An 18,382-nucleotide genomic window follows, 5' to 3' on the forward strand; every position below is an offset into this window, starting at 1 on the left:
TCCTCATTAATTTTCCATCTGGATGGTCTATCCATTGATGAAAGTGGGGTATTAGAGTCCTTTGCTATTATATTGCTATATATTTCTCCTTTTTGATCAAATATGTGTTTTCTATTTGCTTTTATGTTTGCATTAATATTTACTTTATATCTATAGGTGCTCTATGTTGGATGCATAAATATTTGCAAATATTGTATCCCCTTGTTGGCTTGATCCCCCCCTTTTTAAAAAGATTTTATTTATTTATTTGTCAGAGAGAGAGAGAGCGAGAGAGTGAGAGTGCACGAGCAGGCAGAGTGGTAGGCAGAGTGGCAGGCAGAGGCCGGAGAGAGAAGAAGGCTCCCTGCAGAGCAAGGAACTGGATGTGGGAGTAGATCCCAGAACCCTGGGATCATGACCTGAGCTAAAGGCAGTGGCTTAACTGACTGAGCCACCCAGGTGTCCCTGACCCCTTTATTATTTATAATGACCTTCTTTATCTCATTACTATCTTAACGGATATCAGAGAAAACAGACTTTATCTACCCCACCTTTACTTTGGTTTCCATTTTCATGGAATATCTTTTTCCATTCCTTCACTTTCAGTGTGTGTGTTCTTACATCTGAAGTGAGTCTTTTGCAGGAAGCATAATATAGGTCTTGGTTGAGGCGCGTGGGTGGCTCAGTGGGTTAAAGCCTCTGCCTTCGGCTCAGGTCGTGATCCCAGTGTCCAGTGTCCTGGGATCGAGCCCCGCATCGGGCTCTCTGCTCAGCGGGGAGCCTGCTTCCTCCTCTCTCTGCCTACTTGTGATCTCTGTCTGAAATAAAAAAATCTTAAAAAAAAAAAAAGATAGGTCTTGGTTTTTATCTCTTCAGCCACTCTGTGTCTTTTTATTGGATAATTTAGTCTCTTTGCATTTAAAGTATTTATTGATAGGCATGTGCTAATTGTCATTTTGTTAATTTGTTCTCATTGTTTAGAAATGCTTTTTCCCTTCTCTTGCCCTTTTTCTTTGTGATTTGATTATTTTCTATAGCAGTATGTTTCGATTCCTTTAGCTCTCATGTGTCTACTATTGGTTTCTGCTTCGTGGGTACCATCAGGCTTACAGCTTACATAATACAAGTTATGTTGATAAGTCTACTTTAAGTTGATAATGACTTAAATTTGCACACATACTTTTTTACTCTACCCACCCATTTTGTTTTTCATGTTAGCTTTTTATTTTGTGTGTCCCTGAACTAATTATTGTTACAGTTATTTTATTCCTTTTGTCTTTTAACCTCCATTCTAGCTTTATAGGTGATTAATCTACTACCTTTACTATTTACCTCTAACAGTGAAATTCATACTTTCATATGTTTTCCAGCCACTAATTAGTGCCATTTCTTTTCACCTTAAGAAAGTCCCTTTAACCTTTCTTGTAAGGTTGGTTTAATGGTGACAAACTTTAACTTTTGTCTGGAAAACTCTTTTATCCTCCTTCAATTCTGAATGGTAACTGGGTAGTATAGTTTTGATCAGACTTTTTTTTCCTTTCCACACTTTGAATATATCATGCCAGTTCTCTGGCCTGCCAATTTTTTGCTGAAAAATCTGATAGTCTTATGGGGCTTTTGTATGTAACAAGTTTTTTGTCTCTTGCTGCTTTTAAGATTTTTTTTGTCTTTAACTTTTGACAGTTCAGTTATAATATGTTTTGGTGTGGGTCTTTTTGAGTTCATCTTTTTTGGAACTCTATGGTCTTCTTGGATCTGGATGTCTATTTCCCTTTCCAAGTTAGGGAAGTTTTCAGCCCTTAGTGCTTGAAGTAAATTTTCTGACTCCTCTCTTTTTTTCCCCTGAGACGCCTATACTGCAGATGTTGATAAGCTTGATGTTGTTTCATGAGTCCCATAAGCTATCTTCACTCTTCATTTTTCTTTTTGCTGCCATAATTGAACATGTTCCAGTGCTCTAGCCTCAAGTTCACTGATCCTTTTTTCTTCATCTACTCTTTTTCCCCATCATCTTCTCCAATTTTTTCTCTCTAGTCTGCTGTTGAGCCTCTCTATTATATTTTTCAGCTCAGTTATTGTATTCTTCAGCTCTGTGACTTCTCTTTGCTGTACTGACTTTATATTTTCTTTCTCTTTATGGAAGTTTACACTTTTTTCATTCATTCTTCTCCTGAGCTTGGTGAGCATCTTTATGAATGTTATTTTGAACTCTTAATAGGTAAGTCACTTAATTCCATTACATTAAGGTCTTTTTTCTGATGTTTTATCTTGTTCTTTCCTTTAGAATGTATTTCTTTGTTCATTTTCCTTGACACTCCTGGTTTTTATGCATTGGATAAAATAGCCACCTCTCCCAGTCCTGAAGGAGTAGCCTTGTGTAGGAGATGAATTTTATTGTCCATCCCAGTCTTAGCTCAAACCTTTGTTATTGTCCAAGCAGCCTACTTCATCCTTAGTGGCTCCTGGTAGTTGAGGCTGTGCCAAGACCTGTCATTATGCTAACTGGAGAAGCTCAGTCAGCACCTAGATTCAGGCTGTTTAAAAGCCATATTCTTAGCAACATTTAAAGTATGCAGATATATCTCTTTTGGGGGAAGACTGGGACTAGAGCATATCTGCTGCTTCTGAGCTGAATCCTGGGGTTATAGCCAGTTAAGAGCTGTTTCTTTGTTTGCCACCATTCTGTTGAGCCCATGAACACAAACCCTGTTGACCAGTAGGGCCAGGCTGTCAAGGGATATGCTCTCTGGAAAGAAGCTGGGAAAGCAGGGGTACCAGATGTAGATACAAGCTCCTTTCTTGAAGATAACTGGTGAACTGAGGTAGGGCAGAGGGAGAGCTTGAAGATGTGCATTGGTGGCCTTTCTGATCTCTGGAGGGGATTGTAGTCAGCCTCTGGAAGTGTCTTTAATTACAAGCCTCCCCTCAAGGCACAGCTATGAAGACAAGCTAATTGTCCCTTTCACAGAGAGACTGGCAGTGCTTTTCAGTGTGCTCTCTTTTGTGTCTTGGCTGGGGAGTCTTAGGGGTTATATATTGGGAATAGCTGGTTAAGAACTGTTTCTCACTAGTCTTATGGGACTCATGAACATAAATCCTCTGGCCCCAGAGCCAGGCTGTCAAGGGATGTCGGCTGGGCAGCATGCACAAACCAGGGCCTCAGACATGTGCACAGGCTCCTCTTGGGGAGATGCCAGCAACCTGGAGTGAGGCAGAGGGAGAGTGTCAAGATAGTGGCTGGCCTTGGAGGTCTCTGGAGAGGATTAAAGTTGGCCCTTAGATATGTGTTTCATTAGAAGCCTGCCGCTCAGGCTGCATCTGTAAGGATAAGCAAATAGTCCTCTCTCCCAGGAAGACTCTGTTTCATTCTGCCCCTGCTCCACTCTTGGGCTGTAGGTGGTTAAGAACTGTGTTTCTCTTACAGTCACTGTTACAGGGATCTGCCTCCACTAGCCACGATAGCCAGGCAATCAAGAGGTATCTCCTGGGCGGCAGCTGCAAACACCAGGGTGCCAGACATTTGCACAAGCTTCTTTCTGGAGATACTAGTGACCCGGAGCGAGGCAGAGGGTGAGCGTAGAGATGGTTGGTACTCACCAGCCTTAGTCTTTGGATTATTTCAGTATACCCCTGGATGTTTATTAAATTAGGTGTCTACCACTCAGGCTGATGCTTTAGGATAAGCAAATAGGCTCCTTTCATGAAAAACTGGTCCCTAGGGTGGGTGACCCTGTTGGAGCCTTTTAAGGACTATTTGTCAGATTGTTATAGCCTTGTGGTCTTGTGGCTGTAGGCCCCACTAGCTTGTGAAGCTAGATTTTCTTGGGGCTTGTCTCTCGGGTGCAGGTCTTAAAAGTTGGGGGTACTAATAAAATCTTTAAAAAGTTGGGGTACTCATGTGGGGTTCAAATCCTTTGATCCTGAGGCTGAAGTCTGGGATTTTGAGTTCCTTCTTGATTGTAGGTTACTGCGCCAGGGGCGGCATTTAGGGCAAGATTGTGTTACAACCTCTTACATGTGTTTGATGTGGGTTGTCTCATTTGCCTAATGTGTAGCAGTCAGTCGGTTAGTTTTGGGGTTTCTTTTAGAAGAAATTGTTATGTATGTTGTTGATTTGGTGTGTCTGTGGGAGGAGGTGTGTTCAGGATCCTGTCATCCATCTTGAACCAGAACCCTATTTAATTTCATAGATGTCAAGAGAGGGCATATGGTTTGGGGTCACAGTATACTTTCCCCATAGGGCATCACAGGAACCAACATTATTTACATGCATATAGGCAGAATTCTAAGATGGCTCCCAGTATTCCCACCTCCTGGTGTACACACACCTTCTCTCAGTTATCCAATCAAACACAAATTTAGGTGTTGCTTTGGAGAGATTTTAATTATATTAAAAAAAAAATCAGGTCATTTTAAGAAAGAGGGGTATTCACTTGGGCTTGACCTAATCATGTGATCCCTTAGAAGGGGCTGGGCCTCTGACAAGATCAAGGCATGAGAAGGATCCATTCTGAGGGAGATTCTCTTTGCTGAGGGATTCTCTTTGCTGGTCTTGAAGATGGAGGGGATGACATGGCAAGGAATGCAGATTGGCCCGTAGGAGCTAAGAGTGCCCCCTAGCCAACAGATTACATTGAGGCCTCTAGCCTACAACTGCAGGGAGATAAATTTTGTCACAACTCCTTGAACTTGGAAGAGCTCCAGATGAGAATGTAGTCCAATGGATGTGCTGTTAGCCTAGTAAGACTCAGAGTGCAGAACCCAGCCCTTCTGACCTATAGACCTGTGAGCTAATAAATGTTATTTTAAGCTTCTAAGTTTATACTAATTTATGACATAAGCAACAGAAAACTAAAACAATGGAGTATTTTGCTTCACAAAATTGCAGCTATTATTTGTTAAATATTTATTGATGTTAAATCCACATTACACCAGCACAACAATCCAAATAGTAGTATGATAGTACTTTTTTATAAATACAACATAAAAGGTGGCAAATAATGCTACTCAATCCCAAACCCAGCAAGTTAGCAAACAGTCACATTCAGAAAAATTTGGCAAGTAAGATAGGATGTTAAGTCATAATTCTACGATATAGCTAGGTCCATGAAAGACTTTGTATGGTATCTTAAATTCCATATTAGCAACGCATACGAGTGTGGTCAAAGAAACTTGCACTACTCTGCAAAGAACATCTGCCACCCAGTGATCAAGCCTATTAGTCATTTAAAACTTGGTTGGTTGGTGTTCTTACAAAGTAGTAGAAAGCTGTACATGTGAAGCAGTAATATGAAATATATGGGGTGGTACACAGATATAAAATTATTTTAAAAAATACTATATATTGAATTAACTGAGCTAAGACAGTTCATTTTTATTATAAATAATGAAAGATATATGTGTTTTGCATAAGGAATACAGTGTTTTCTTTTCATAGCAAAGTACCATTAAAACCTCGTGTTTTATAATATCTGGCCAAATTAGTTTTTTTCCTCCTTTTTAAAGTTTATTGGTTCCGACTTAAAACCATCAAGTCTGGTCAGAATCATGTCAGTCTAGCTGTTGCAGGATCATATGCATTCAAAAATCAGTCTTTGCAGAGATGCCTTTACAAACTACCCAGAACCTAGCACCTTCTTAAGGCAAGGTTGCATGGCAGCATGGAAGTGAACTCATATTTTCCATTCACCATATCATGGTGCCATTGGAAAAAAATTGATTGTGGCACAAACCTGTTTTTGTCTTTCCCAAGTCTCCATTTTCCTCCAGTAGACTAGCTCTTACAGGCAGTTTCCTTACTGATGCCAATCTTGCAGTCTCGGTCCATTTTCCACTTACTCAACACACCTAACCTCTTCAGCGACTACACAGACTTCAGACACTGAAACTTCCACAGCACATGTGCTCCAATCTCCCAGCTGACCCTAGATCCCCTGACATTTGAATGGCAGTGTTTTTTTACTTATACTTTAGGTAAAAGTATTTATCTAAAGTATTTACCTAAAGTAAAAAAAAATACTTTTTTTTTTGAAAACCAAAGAAGAGCCTGGCCTTCACCATGTCTCCTGCCTCTTCTACTTTTATTTAAATGAGTACAAGTGTGCTGGTAGCATTTTCCTTCATTCTTCCTACTCCTTCTAGACCCCTCTTTCCGCTGAATACTATACGCCTTGGTCATTTGGGTGATTTGGATGTCTTTTGTGGAATGGACTGTAATACAGTTCTGCTTTATTTGGGATACTTTGTATTATTTATAATTAAGTTAGCCTTTTAATATGGATTGTAAGTAAGCTTCCTACCAAGGTAGCATGAAAAGAAAATACACATAAAGAAAAAGGTGGTTAAGAACTAAGGTATTAACCTTTTTAGAAAGCTCTTGATATTAATAAAATTTAAGGCCAGTAATTCCTTCCTTATGATTTAATATAAAACAATTTTGCAAAAACAAGGCATTTACTTGGATTTGTCATTTCCTCTTCCTTTCATCCCTATATATTGCACTTGGTTCACTGTAGCTGTCTGAACACACTGCCCACTTAGAAACATTTTAGTATTATTTGCGGTACATTTGCCTCCTGTTAAGCATTCCACACTGTCATGCTGTGTAGCACCTACAGCTAGTGTTTAAGGCACTATGGAGAATACAAATTCTGGTTACCTTTGAACAGCTGATTCCCATTAGCATTTTGGCATTTCAGATCGCTTTCATCACAGAGATTCCACAAGTTTTAAGCTGGATGATGAATGAAGATTTTCTGTGCAATGTGTACATTTCTATGAGCATCACCTACTGAAACTCTAAGTTTGGTATATCAAGTAGGAAAAGTATTATTTTGGTGTTTATTTCTTATAGTCAAAGGTATGTTTTGCCCTTTACATAATGTGACAAAGGAATATGTTGGTCAAGGCAATGGTGGCTGTTTCAGTGTTTCAGCGTTAAAAAGAATGTTGGATTACAGGTCCTCACTTTCTACCAAGCCGGTATTCAGTGTCAGGTGAGATGGGCTGGCTTCGGGTTGGAACGCTGCTTTGATGTCTAGTCCCTGGTCTGAAAGTGCTGCATAGCGACTGGCTGAGGGCCGTACTTTTTTTGGCTTGGTGCTCTGTGGCTGCTGATGCCACTGGGCTACAATAGAAAAGGAAAAAAAAAAAAAAAGATTAAAAAAAAACCCTCAAGATGTCCTGGAAAGCACTTAAATGTTTCAAGTAAATACAGAATGTCTTTTCGTATATACCAGGCACATATTCTTTAGCATGGTAGAAATCCTAAAATGTAAGCACAGTTTTGCAAATTTTCCTCATATATTGCAGATTTACTTTCTGTCCAGGATAGTGGGACTGTAACAGCTAGGTAGTAAAGAAGTGCAGTTTCTTTTAAAGTTAATACTTACTGCAGCACAGGAAGTCATTCAAAAACAGTCGCTCAGCTTCCTAATTCTCACCTCTCCCCCTCTTTAAAAAACATCTTCAAAGCACAAAATGTACAAAAAATAATAATTACAGTAGTTAGGTACTCAGGATGGATGGTTCAGCACTAGTCAATTGGAAAGAAGTGGGCAGGAGGGAAGGTTGAGTCACTCAATACTTGAAGAACCTCACAAAATTATTTCCTATTCAACAAGAGGTAAAATTTGCTATCAGTTCTTAATTTTTTTCTAGTGGTTTTCTTTATGTCACTAGATCACATAATGCTACTGTACTAGTCTGTGAATTCAGAAATAAGTTTCTTTAAAATGCATGTACACAAATATACATACACAAACACTCACAAAACTACTGCTGAGCTGCTTAAGGTATATTAAAGAGAAAAGCGCTAAGCCACAGAAAGGATGCATTCCGGGATCAATGGTACACACATTTAGAGTGCAGTAAGACGGCTGTGGTAGGATATAACAACAAATGTTAAAAGGCAGTCATTTGCAGAACACAGTAACAAGAAAATGTGAAAAACGTGGTTATGCCTTCGCCTACTGTTAACTCCTACGGATGCTTGCGTAAGGAAGTCACAACTGACTAGCCAACGTAAGAGAAATCAACATGCATATTCTGCTAATAATGCAAAGTTCCTGAATGATACTTGGGTATTTGTTCTCCTGGTGTAGTTCACTATTAATGTTGAGAAACTATAAATAGAAAGAGAAAGAGCAATATGAAATTTTGGGCAAATAAAACTCCGCAGTTGTTTATAAGTTTATATAAAAGTAATATGATTGGCTGTCCAGATGTCTGCTTTTTCATGATTTAATGAGTAACTGCAGTGAGAGGAGATGAAGTGGCACTCACTGTAAACATCCAGCCTGGCGGTACAGGACACAATCCCGGCTTCATTCTTGGCTGATACCGTGTACCACCCAGCGTCTTCTTTTGTAGCTCCCTGAATGAGCAGGCAGATGTAGCCATGATTATCCTGGTGCATGCTGGAGAAATGGATAAAGTCATTAGGGTTCTAAATTTTTAAAAAGTGGCTTTGGACATGAAGCATCACTTTTAATTAGATCATTAGAAACAGAATTGGGCACGTAGCAGATAATAGGGTCATACTTATTCTGGAAAGGCTACTAGCCCATTAAAGTTAATGGGAGAGAAGAGCAGACATCAAGAGGTTGAATAAATGTGTGCACTTAATTTCTAGTGGAGGATTGGCCTTTACAAAACCCACTGAATAGTTTCTGTATCACCACGGACACAAATGAATTCATTTTTTCTTCTAGGTGTAAACACTCAAAAAAATCCCCCTGAGATTTAAGTTAGAATGTTTATCACATACAATGAGAGCTTCCTTCCAGAAGCTTAATTATACATGAGGGTAAAGAGTGATTTTTGTCTTTGATACCATCAATAGCGTGACTCTCACAGAGATTTATGTGCTACATAAAGTGCATCTCTTTATATTTCCTCAGGACCTATTGAACAGATGTGGATTAAGTCATTGTGTATTCTCACCTCACTCGGTCAGTGCTGTGAGTGAGTGATTCATTTTCTTTCTTCCAAAATATCTGAGGCGGTGGCACTCCTGAGACACGGCATTCCAGTCGCACTGGGTATCCATCAGCAACTCCTGTGTTTTGCAGCTTCTCGATAAACACAGGGGGTTTGTGTGCTTCTTTAGCTAAGGAAACGGGAGATGAATTATCGATCAGTGGTACACAGAGGTAGCCCTATAAAGAATTCAGAAGCTTTCAGAAACATTGTTTAAATGTATCTTTTATTTTATGATACCATTTTTCACTTCAGGCTGTAAGATGCTAGTCCTTTCTCCAAATTACTTTTACCAAGAAAGGTTCCTGTGCTTCATTCCACTCATTTATTTCATCAATTAATTCAAATCTGACAGGCCCACACAGTCCACTGGCCATCTGCTCCACAGAATGCCTGTCTGACAGGCTGCGTGACACTCCTAAGTCATTGCTAGCATCTGGGATGGCTTCACTCCTAATGATGTCACCGAGCACTCACAACCTTTACCAACCACTGCCACCTAGTGACTCTGAGGAGAACAAGTATTTCTAGGAATTTGATCCACTCGGATTCCCTCCTTGTGATCAGAAATGTTTGCTATGGAGATCCTGAAGATTTTAAGTCTTGGCTTACGTGAGACATACTATAGGGTTAAAGGAGGAAAAGAGTGGGGAGACATCTTTATCTAAATTTGGCAGCTTTCAATTGTTACTTATAAACTAGGAATGTACATCCTATAAATTACGAATTCCAATTTGTATTCTTTGAAGGAAGCTATAAAAAGATGACTTTTTATTACCCTGAAGGAAGGAAGCCATAAAAAACAACTTTATTACTCAGTCTGAAAAAAATCAGAACTATTTAATAACCCTCTGAATGTTACTATCTGATGGGAAACTGTTTCCATACATCTGTGGTGGAAACAATTTCAGAGAAAGAATAAAGTTTAATTACTTTCTCCTGAGCTATCAATAATGCATTTGAGGATGTCTTTATCCATCACCTCTCCTTTGGAGTGTCAGATATATCAAAGCAAAACAACCAGGGGAGAAACAGGTGAAGAGGATAAAAACTACACCTGAAAATTTCAGATACCTAAGACTCTGAGTTTGCATGAGGTAGAGGATTACACTTCTATTGTATTTCACATGGTTTCCTGACCCAGCCTATTTTGGAGGAAGTGGGAACAGACCTCAATATTCTTTCTGGGTCCCAGTTTTGAGGAGAGCATAAAGGGTATAAAGTGAACCTTAATGTCAAAGCAATCTCCAGTTGAATCACACCATTTTGGAGCACTGCTGTGCTGGTGGTGATGCAGAGCTTCCTACAATTTAAACCTTATAAAATGACACAGTCCTTACAAACTGTGACACCTTATGGCCCCTATCTTACATATGGGGGAACCGAGCTGCAGAGATGTTCTCTATTTGCCAAAAGACATAGCTAATACAGGAGAGCTGGGCTTGGAACCGAGAGTTGATGCCAAAGACGTGAGGCTTCTAATTACTGTGCCCTCTGCCCCCTTTCCAGTGCAAGTGCTGACTGAGCACAGACCAAGATGCCTGTGTCTCTCAGACCTTCACGTCTCAGTCCTGAAGGGGAGATAGGATCAAAGGGAACAGTTTTAGCTGGAAGAGGGATGTTTAGTGGGTTGGATGAAATTGATCCTAGTTGTGTAGGAATATCGAATACCTGATGTAAAATTTGAAAGCATGGTTAACACAACAGCCTGGGTGTTTGACAGTTATGTGTAAAAATGTCCTGGTACTTTTATTAGAATCGTTATCTAGGATTTTAGCCAGGACCTCCTGAGCTTTATTCTCACGGCTACTCTATTTCCTGAGAAAGCAGTGGCTCAGTGTGGGGAGGAGTACTGGGAGTCAACAAACTATGTGAGTCTGGCCTCTGGCCCTCACTTTACAGAATAGGGCCCAGGGAAAGTCACTTACTCTAGCTTCCACACCTGTAAAATGAGGGAAATTTCTTCCAATTATCTTGGAGGGCTTTTGTGAGGACCAGCTGAGATAATAGAAATGAAGCACTCTGCAAACAGAGGTATAAGTAATAAACATTCTTTTTAAAAAGAGAACAGTTAACAGACTCTTACTTATGCTCAGCTTCTAAGGGTGTTATAAACCTTCCTTATCTAAGGGTAAGATTTTATACATTATACATAATTTTACAAAATTTACCTAAAATTATAATTAAAAAGCAAATCTGAATTTGACTATGACACTTGGGGTAGATAACATTGCAAATTTCTAAATTTTGACACCACTGCACATTACTTTAAAAAGTAGGCAGAACTTTATGCATGAGCCAATTACTATTATTTTTTTAAAGATTTATTTATTTATTTATTTGACAGAGATCACAAGTAGGCAGAGAGGCAGGCAGAGAGAGAGAGGAGGAAGCAGGCTCCGCTGAGTAGGGAGCGTGATGCTGGGCTCAATCCCAGGACCCTGGAATCATGACCTGAGCCGAAGACAGAGGCTTTAACCCGCTGAGCCATCCAGCCGCCCCATGAGCAAATTTTTATATATATCAAGTTTGATTATGGAATCCATGATACCATTGCTCTTTATGTAACTTAGGAGGCCAACACACATGAGCAGAATGACTCAGAACAGCTGCTAAATTCCTCTCTCGGCCAGGCTAATGGGAGATAGGAAAAATAATGATGGCTACACTGAAAAAAAACCCTAATGTTTCTGATTTGCTAATAAGCCTTATGTCCTAATTGGCTGTTTTGATGATACAATCTGTTTTTTTAGCAGTTTGATTTATTTTCCATATTGGTTAATAATGTAGGATTAATTTACATTTTTGAATCTGATAATTCATTCTGAGAGAAAAAAATTCACAGACTTACTTACCAGCAACCACAAGCTCCAGGCTGAATGAGTTTTGTCCTGCTCGATTGGTGGCTATACACGTGTAGATGCCGGCATCTCGTGAGGTCACTGGCTCTATGATCAGGGAGTGCACCCCATTCTCACGCACGAGCATCTTGTGAGCACTGTCGGGGCGTATAGGTTTTCCATCTAGTTGCCAGCTTAGATCTGGGGTTGGTAACCCACTGACCTAAACCAGAAAGGAACATACAAATTTCTGTAATACTGAAACAAAATGGAATCACTAATAGCTAAGAAACCACCATAAATTCCTCCTTTGGTAGTACAAGAGATGGCTTTTAGTGTCAGCTTGTGTTGTTCTTTTGCTTAAATCTTTCAATGGCTTCTTAAGCAATCATGGCGTTACTTCTAAACATCCCTTGTAGAGCAACCCAGAGAAAAGTAAAATGCGGATTTTAAAGATTTCTGTTCTTGTCTTACCTCACCCAGGGTCATAAAGATTCCGGGGATGATATCAGCACAGGGCTCTGAGCTCTCTGGGAAAAGGTGTCCAACCACAATAACAACGCTTACTCAACTGGCATGTATACGCTATAAAGCTTGTTATCAGAGGGTTGCCATAGCTATGGAGACATCAGTTAATGCATCCCTAAGCACACAGAGCTATTATTACTATTTTATAATCCTTGAAACTAAGTAACAAGAGCAATATGAAATTACCCAGAAAGCCATCTCAACAAATTAGCATCACAATGGAAACAAAATCCTGAGACCACGGCAGTTGTGTTGACCAGAGATCAGATTAAAAAGCACATTTAATTGCTAATAACACATTGTGCTGTGAAGGGTAGGGATGGTTACCATCTGTCAGCTCTTTATAGTTGTGCCCTTGATTGTGAAAGGGAAGAAAAACACCATTAAGGAAAGCTTTTTTATTTTTTCCCGTAGTCCCAAATTTACTAGTAGGAAATCTCATACAAAAAGATGTCAGTTGGACTGTAATTCTTTTGAAAACCCAGCTCTGCCAAATTCCATTCTTGTGTGATACTCATTTATATTACCTACAAGATGCCTCTCTCCGTACATGTAACAAAGGTCTTGAGAATTTAAGGGAGAAAAAAATAAGTAAAATTACTGGTTAAAAGGATGAAGACATGTTGGAAACAAAGACAGCAGTAGTTAGCTTGGCTATTGAGAAGGTCAGCCTCTCTGTCCTCCCCTCTGTGTACGGGCTCTCCCCCAGCTCTCCACGTTCACTGCTTCACCTGTTTGGAGATCACTAGAGGTGGTAAGGAGGAAGAGGGAATCCACACCTCTCTCTGGTCAGGCTCTAGGCCTTTCCCAGGTTTAGAAATGAAATGGCACTGTTTGTTCCCACCTTGCTAGATTAGATCCTGGCCAAAGCCAAGGTGTGTGCAGGAGGAGAATTGCTCAAGGCGCTGTGCACTCAGCCCACCTAATTCACAGTGCACATATGCCAGTGGACAGACTTAATCACAATCAAGCAAAGGGAAAAGGCCGGGTTTTTCTACCCTGATTCGAATTCCAGCCCTTCTGATTGTGTAAAGAAAGCAAGCCTGGTTTCAGGAATCTAAGGTCATTGTAAGCAGGTCATACCTTGAACAGAAGCATGCTCTCAGCTGATATGGAATTGGGAGGAGGCAGATGAGCAGATTTGTTACTATCGAAGTTGGATTAGTTATTTTCGCTTAGCACTTAGTACCCAGTCAAGGGAATGTACCTAACAGGTTAAAAGGCAGGGGAGTGCTTTTTTGGGGGGAAATCTGTTGCTTTAGTGAAAGGCTTATTTTCATGATTTTTTTTTTCTTCTTAAAGCTTATACTGACAATTTTTTTCTAAAAAATGTAATTTTTTAAAAAAGATTTATTTATTTGACAGAGATCACAAGTAGGCAGAGAGAGGAGGAAGCAGGCTCCCTGTAAAGCAGAGAGCCCGATGTGGGGCTCAATCCAGGACCCTGGGATCATGACCTGAGCCGAAAATACAGGCTTTAACCCACTGAGCCACCCAGGTGCCCCTAAAAAATGTAATTTTTAAGATGCTTTTTGTACACAGCGTAATATCCCTTGGTATCATCTAATAATCTAAAATAAAATTTCCCCTGTTGACTCAATGTTATTTTATAGGTGGTTTGTATGGATTCTTAATTATAGACCAAAAATAAATACACATATGCTGAAACTCAATTTTTGTGCTTATACTATAAAAAGAATTATGTTGGAAAATAAAATACTTTTGTTAAGAGTCTTCTTCTTCTTTTTTTTTTTTTTTTTATTAGAGCGCACAAGCAAGGGGAATGGCAGGCAGAGGAGGAGGGAGAAGTAGGCTCACCGCTGAGTAAGCAGAATGACCCCGGGCTCGATTCCAGGACCCTGGGATCATGACAAAGCCAAAGGCAGACACTTTACCAACTGAGCCACCCAGGTACCCCAAGAGTACTGTTTTTAAAATCTAAATTTCTGTAAGCCCAGATTTAATCCTCCAAGCATCATATATTTGTGTTCTGCAATCCCAGAGAAAACCAGGAGAGGGAGCCCAAATTTTAAAAACCTTACCCATATTTAAGAACTAAAATTTAGGATCACTAGATAATGGGGCAAAAAAACCAAAACAAAAAAAATTCACAGCAGTGGTTATTTAACATTTATGGTCTTGAGCTCCTTTGAGAAACTGATGAAAGCTATATCATACACGTAATTTTATATGCAGTTGCAGAACTCAACACCTAGTGAAACCTGCCTACCCAAAGGCCCTGGGTTAAGCAGCCCTGCTCTGAAATGGGAAAGAGAGGATGTCTAACTGCTTTTTGAAATGGGAGGAATAAGAGAGTAGATACATGGCTACAAAATTTATTTGAAAAAATTAAGAAAATAAATGAATTATTAGGACATGACAGATTTAACACTTTTATCACTTCAACAAAATGGTAAACTTAAAGGGGAAAAAAACCTCTCAGTGACTGTGTACGGTATGGTATGTGCAGTTCTAAATAAGGAATACATTTAATAAAAATTTCAATGTAAAGGAAAAGAATGACAAAACAGTATATAAACATCCAGTATATGTCACTCTTTTTTTTTCCTTATAGGCTGAAAACATTTTATTTTTTTAAAGATTTTATTTATTTATCTGACAGACAGAGATCACAGGTAGGCAGAGAGGCAGGCAGAGAGAGAGGAAGGGAAGCAGGCTCCCCGTTGAGCAGAGAGCCCAACTCGGGCCTCGATCCCAGGACCCTGGGATCATGACCCGAGCCGAAGGCAGAGGCTTTAACCCACTGAGCCACCCAGGCGCCCCTGGAAACATTTTAAAGATGTACACCTTACGTAATTTCCTTAAAAGGAACTCAAGAGAAATTACAGTAAGGGGGGAAAGAGAGACAAGAGATTTGTAGGCATTAACACACTCTTACCTTACAATCCATTCTGCAGAGCTTTCCTTCTTGAACTGTTAGATCTCCAGGAGCCTGTAAGAAGTGAGGTCTGAAGAATCTTTCTTGAATTGGTTCATTTTCATCTCCACTGTCCCTTGATCTAGAACGAGGCCTTAGGACAAGACATAATAAACAGAAAGATGGAAGGAAAGGAAGGCACAATGGGGCAGGGGGAGAGAGGGAGATAGAAGTTATTATTATCAGGTTCTTGATATTTTTAATAATACATAGAGTAATAATACAATTTCTTTATCTGATTCCTACTCCTAAAGTTCACACATAAAGTCAGAAAAGCCAGCAAAATCTTGTTTTATTTGAAAGTTTAATTATGAAATTAATAGTCTGCTATTTAGAGAACTTAAATAATTCTATCCTAATCCTTAAAGCTAATATAAATCATAAAAGAGATAGGAAAAAATGAAATACTCTATATTTACCTATTTTTTTCTTAAATATTTTTGAAAGCTGTATGAGAAATAGCAGCAGCTGTTGCTCATTTATTACCAAATCTTTTCCAACAAAAAGTATGACTTTCCACTGTGATTTGAAATTTTTAGGAAATTAAAATTTATTATTTTGTAAAAATTTCATCTTTCTAATCAAAATTCCTTTCATACAAACCAAGAAAACAAATTTTATTTTTTATCTTTAAAATTGTGCAAATCTCCCAGATTTTGTGCATCTCTCTTGCTTTTGAATATGTTGCTAGATACACCTTTCAGAGCAACACCATTTGTTTTTTTTTTTAGATTTTTTATTTATTTGACAGAGAGATCACAAGCAGAGAGAGAGAGAGGAGGAGGAAGCAGGCTCCCTGCCCAGCAGAGAGCCCGATGCGGGACTCGATCCCAGAACCCTGAGATCAGAACCTGAGCCGAAGGCAGAGGCTTAACCCACTGAGCCACCCAGGCAGCCCCCAGAGCAACACCATTTAAAAGTAATTTGCAGGGAAGATGTAAGGAAGGAACAAGATAACGAACATAAATTCTGTCACTAATCACTAGAAGAGAAGTGTAAAAACATTTAACTAGAAAAAGAGTAGAACAAATGAAAGATCAGTATAACAGGCTAATAATTACCAACTATATACCAACTATAATACCAATTATATAGGTTACTGTTCAAGTACAGATCTAATTTCTGAGCAGAATGCTTTTCTAGGAGACACTGACACATGGAAAAGCTTAAAAGTACTAAAGACACAAGAAAAGCAGAAGAAAATAATGCAAGAGAATGGATCTGCTACTAAACACATTATGTTTATAGCCATACACACAATCCTTGGTTCTTGTGAACAAACAAGTTAGAGTATTAAGCCCCCATGTGTTTACGTATCAGAACTGTCTTCCAAAGTGCTGAGCAAAGGGCTGTGCGTCCAGTCACGTGAGGTGTAGACCGAGCACTGGCTTGGTGCTTCCTCAGTGTTTCTGGCTGACCTTCTGTGAGCCTAACTTAGCATCTGTGGCCTGCAGTTTACAGTCAGGGCTACTGAAACAGGCTCTGTAAAATATCTAAACAGGAGCCCAAGATGACAGACCGGGTGACTTACCATAGTTTCTTAAGTGCAAATATGTTACTAGGAAGCGATACCCTTTTCTCGTCCCTGCCTAGTATTACTCCGTCAGCATCCTTGCATAAGCTCAGGGCGATTCGGAATAGAAAGCACACACTATTGTTAGCAAGTACTTACTGAGCATTTAAAATAGGGAACTTCTTAGCTACAAAATCGTCATCTAAACTGTTTTGAACTAAGTGACTAAAAAGTGAACATTAGCAAATTAGCGGATTTTAAGAAATCTAGTGGCAGTAATTTGTCATGGCTAGACAGCTGCTGGCTGGAGAAGTTTGGTTTGAATGTTTGTGTACCATTTACTAGTATTTTCATGTTCCCGTGCCTGCCATTTAAAGGTGTTGAGCTTTGATGTCTTCATATACAAACTGGGTCCTATGTAACAAATTAGTGATAGTATATCTACCTGGGCCCAGTGACCTTACCAACTGTTTATTCCTTTCTCTTTTCTGAATCAGAACGGAATAGAATAATCAAGGACCCAGGCAGTGTGTACACCTTAAGACCATATTCGCATTCTTCTGTCTTCTATGTTCACTGTTTTGTGGTCATACCATGATTCTAATAGTGTTGAATCTGTAGTAATAACTAAAAATAGCAGTAACACCTACAGGAAGGAACGTGTCACATACCTTCTGACATGAGGATGGCCTGAGGGAGAGCGGGGACTGCGACCTCTTTGGTTGACGGCCTGTACCATTAGGCGTCCAGTACAACTGATTCGGCCCTGGCAGAGAGACAGCAGGAAAAGACATGACTTGCCATGCAAAACAGCTAGCTAACCACTACACACCATGTTTACTGTCCTGTTCTCTACAAGACATCAGTTCTTAACAAACCGATATGCCATATTAGTAATGACACCAATCCCTCTCAGAAATGTACTTTCTCTGAATTAAACTCATCAGTAAACTCCATATTTATTTAAAGAACTGGGTGACTAGGTCTTTCTTTGAACCATTAAAAAAACCTTCCTATTCTATCTAGAATGGTTTTTAAAATGACAGCCCTTACTGAATTAGTTGTAATCTGCTGTGGTCTCCCTAACACATGAAGTTGAATTATAAAACATAGCAGAAGGACATTAATTGTCTTGCAATAATCCCATTATCATGGTCAAATACCTATTGGTTGTAGCTAATTCTGAAATCAAACGAGATGATTTTAGTTTTCTGACATTTTTTTGTAATACATATATATTAAATATACTAACATATATTAAATGTTAGTATATTAAAGGTTAATAGTATTCCTTCTAAAAAGCATATATTAAAAGAGATGCAAGCGTCATGAAATGAACATTACGTGAGACGTACGCATGGGGACGACAAGGAGAGTAAATGACTACAGGTTACCATGTTCCAATGAAATGAGCATAGTCATGATTTAAAAACCAGAAGTAATGAGGTATTTAAAATATGTGGGTCATATGATGTGGGCCTATCTAATGAAAAGCTATATTTTATCTTTCAGGTTTTATCTCTTAAATTGAAAACTGATATAAATGCTGTCCTAGGATAGACAAAAGTAATAGTGTACTCAGATGATATGAATAAATCACCATTG

General features: G+C 39.2%; 2 protein-coding genes across 8 annotated transcripts in view; one reads left to right on the top strand and one right to left on the bottom strand.

Annotated features, from left to right (window-relative positions):
• The window catches only part of CBR4 (carbonyl reductase 4), a 123,650-nt gene that overhangs the window by 68,233 nt on the left and 37,035 nt on the right, over positions 1-18,382 (top strand). The window contains exon 5 of one of the 4 annotated variants that reach the window (XM_047717716.1): positions 8,880-8,997. The exons of 2 other annotated variants lie outside the window; for them this stretch is intronic. In XM_047717716.1, coding sequence (XP_047573672.1) covers positions 8,880-8,947 — 68 coding nt within the window. In that variant the 3' untranslated portion in view covers positions 8,948-8,997. Of the gene's footprint in view, positions 1-3,403; positions 3,564-8,879; positions 8,998-18,382 lie in introns of those variants that run through there. One more of the 4 variants, XM_047717717.1, reaches the window with a different exon arrangement.
• Positions 4,871-18,382, bottom strand: part of PALLD (palladin, cytoskeletal associated protein) — a 416,923-nt gene continuing 403,411 nt past the window's right edge. For 3 of the 4 annotated variants that reach the window (XM_047717711.1, XM_047717710.1, XM_047717714.1), the window contains 6 exons: positions 17,449-17,543; positions 15,226-15,358; positions 11,814-12,021; positions 8,923-9,088; positions 8,263-8,396; positions 4,871-7,105 (listed from right to left, as the gene is read on the bottom strand). In XM_047717711.1, coding sequence (XP_047573667.1) covers positions 6,933-7,105; positions 8,263-8,396; positions 8,923-9,088; positions 11,814-12,021; positions 15,226-15,358; positions 17,449-17,543 — 909 coding nt within the window. In that variant the 3' untranslated portion in view covers positions 4,871-6,932. Of the gene's footprint in view, positions 7,106-8,056; positions 8,103-8,262; positions 8,397-8,922; positions 9,089-11,813; positions 12,022-15,225; positions 15,359-17,448; positions 17,544-18,382 lie in introns of all 4 variants that reach the window. The other variant, XM_047717713.1, reaches the window with a different exon arrangement.

The sequence above is a fragment of the Lutra lutra genome, chromosome 2 (genome assembly GCF_902655055.1).
Source record: "Lutra lutra chromosome 2, mLutLut1.2, whole genome shotgun sequence".
NCBI lineage: Eukaryota > Metazoa > Chordata > Mammalia > Carnivora > Mustelidae > Lutra > Lutra lutra.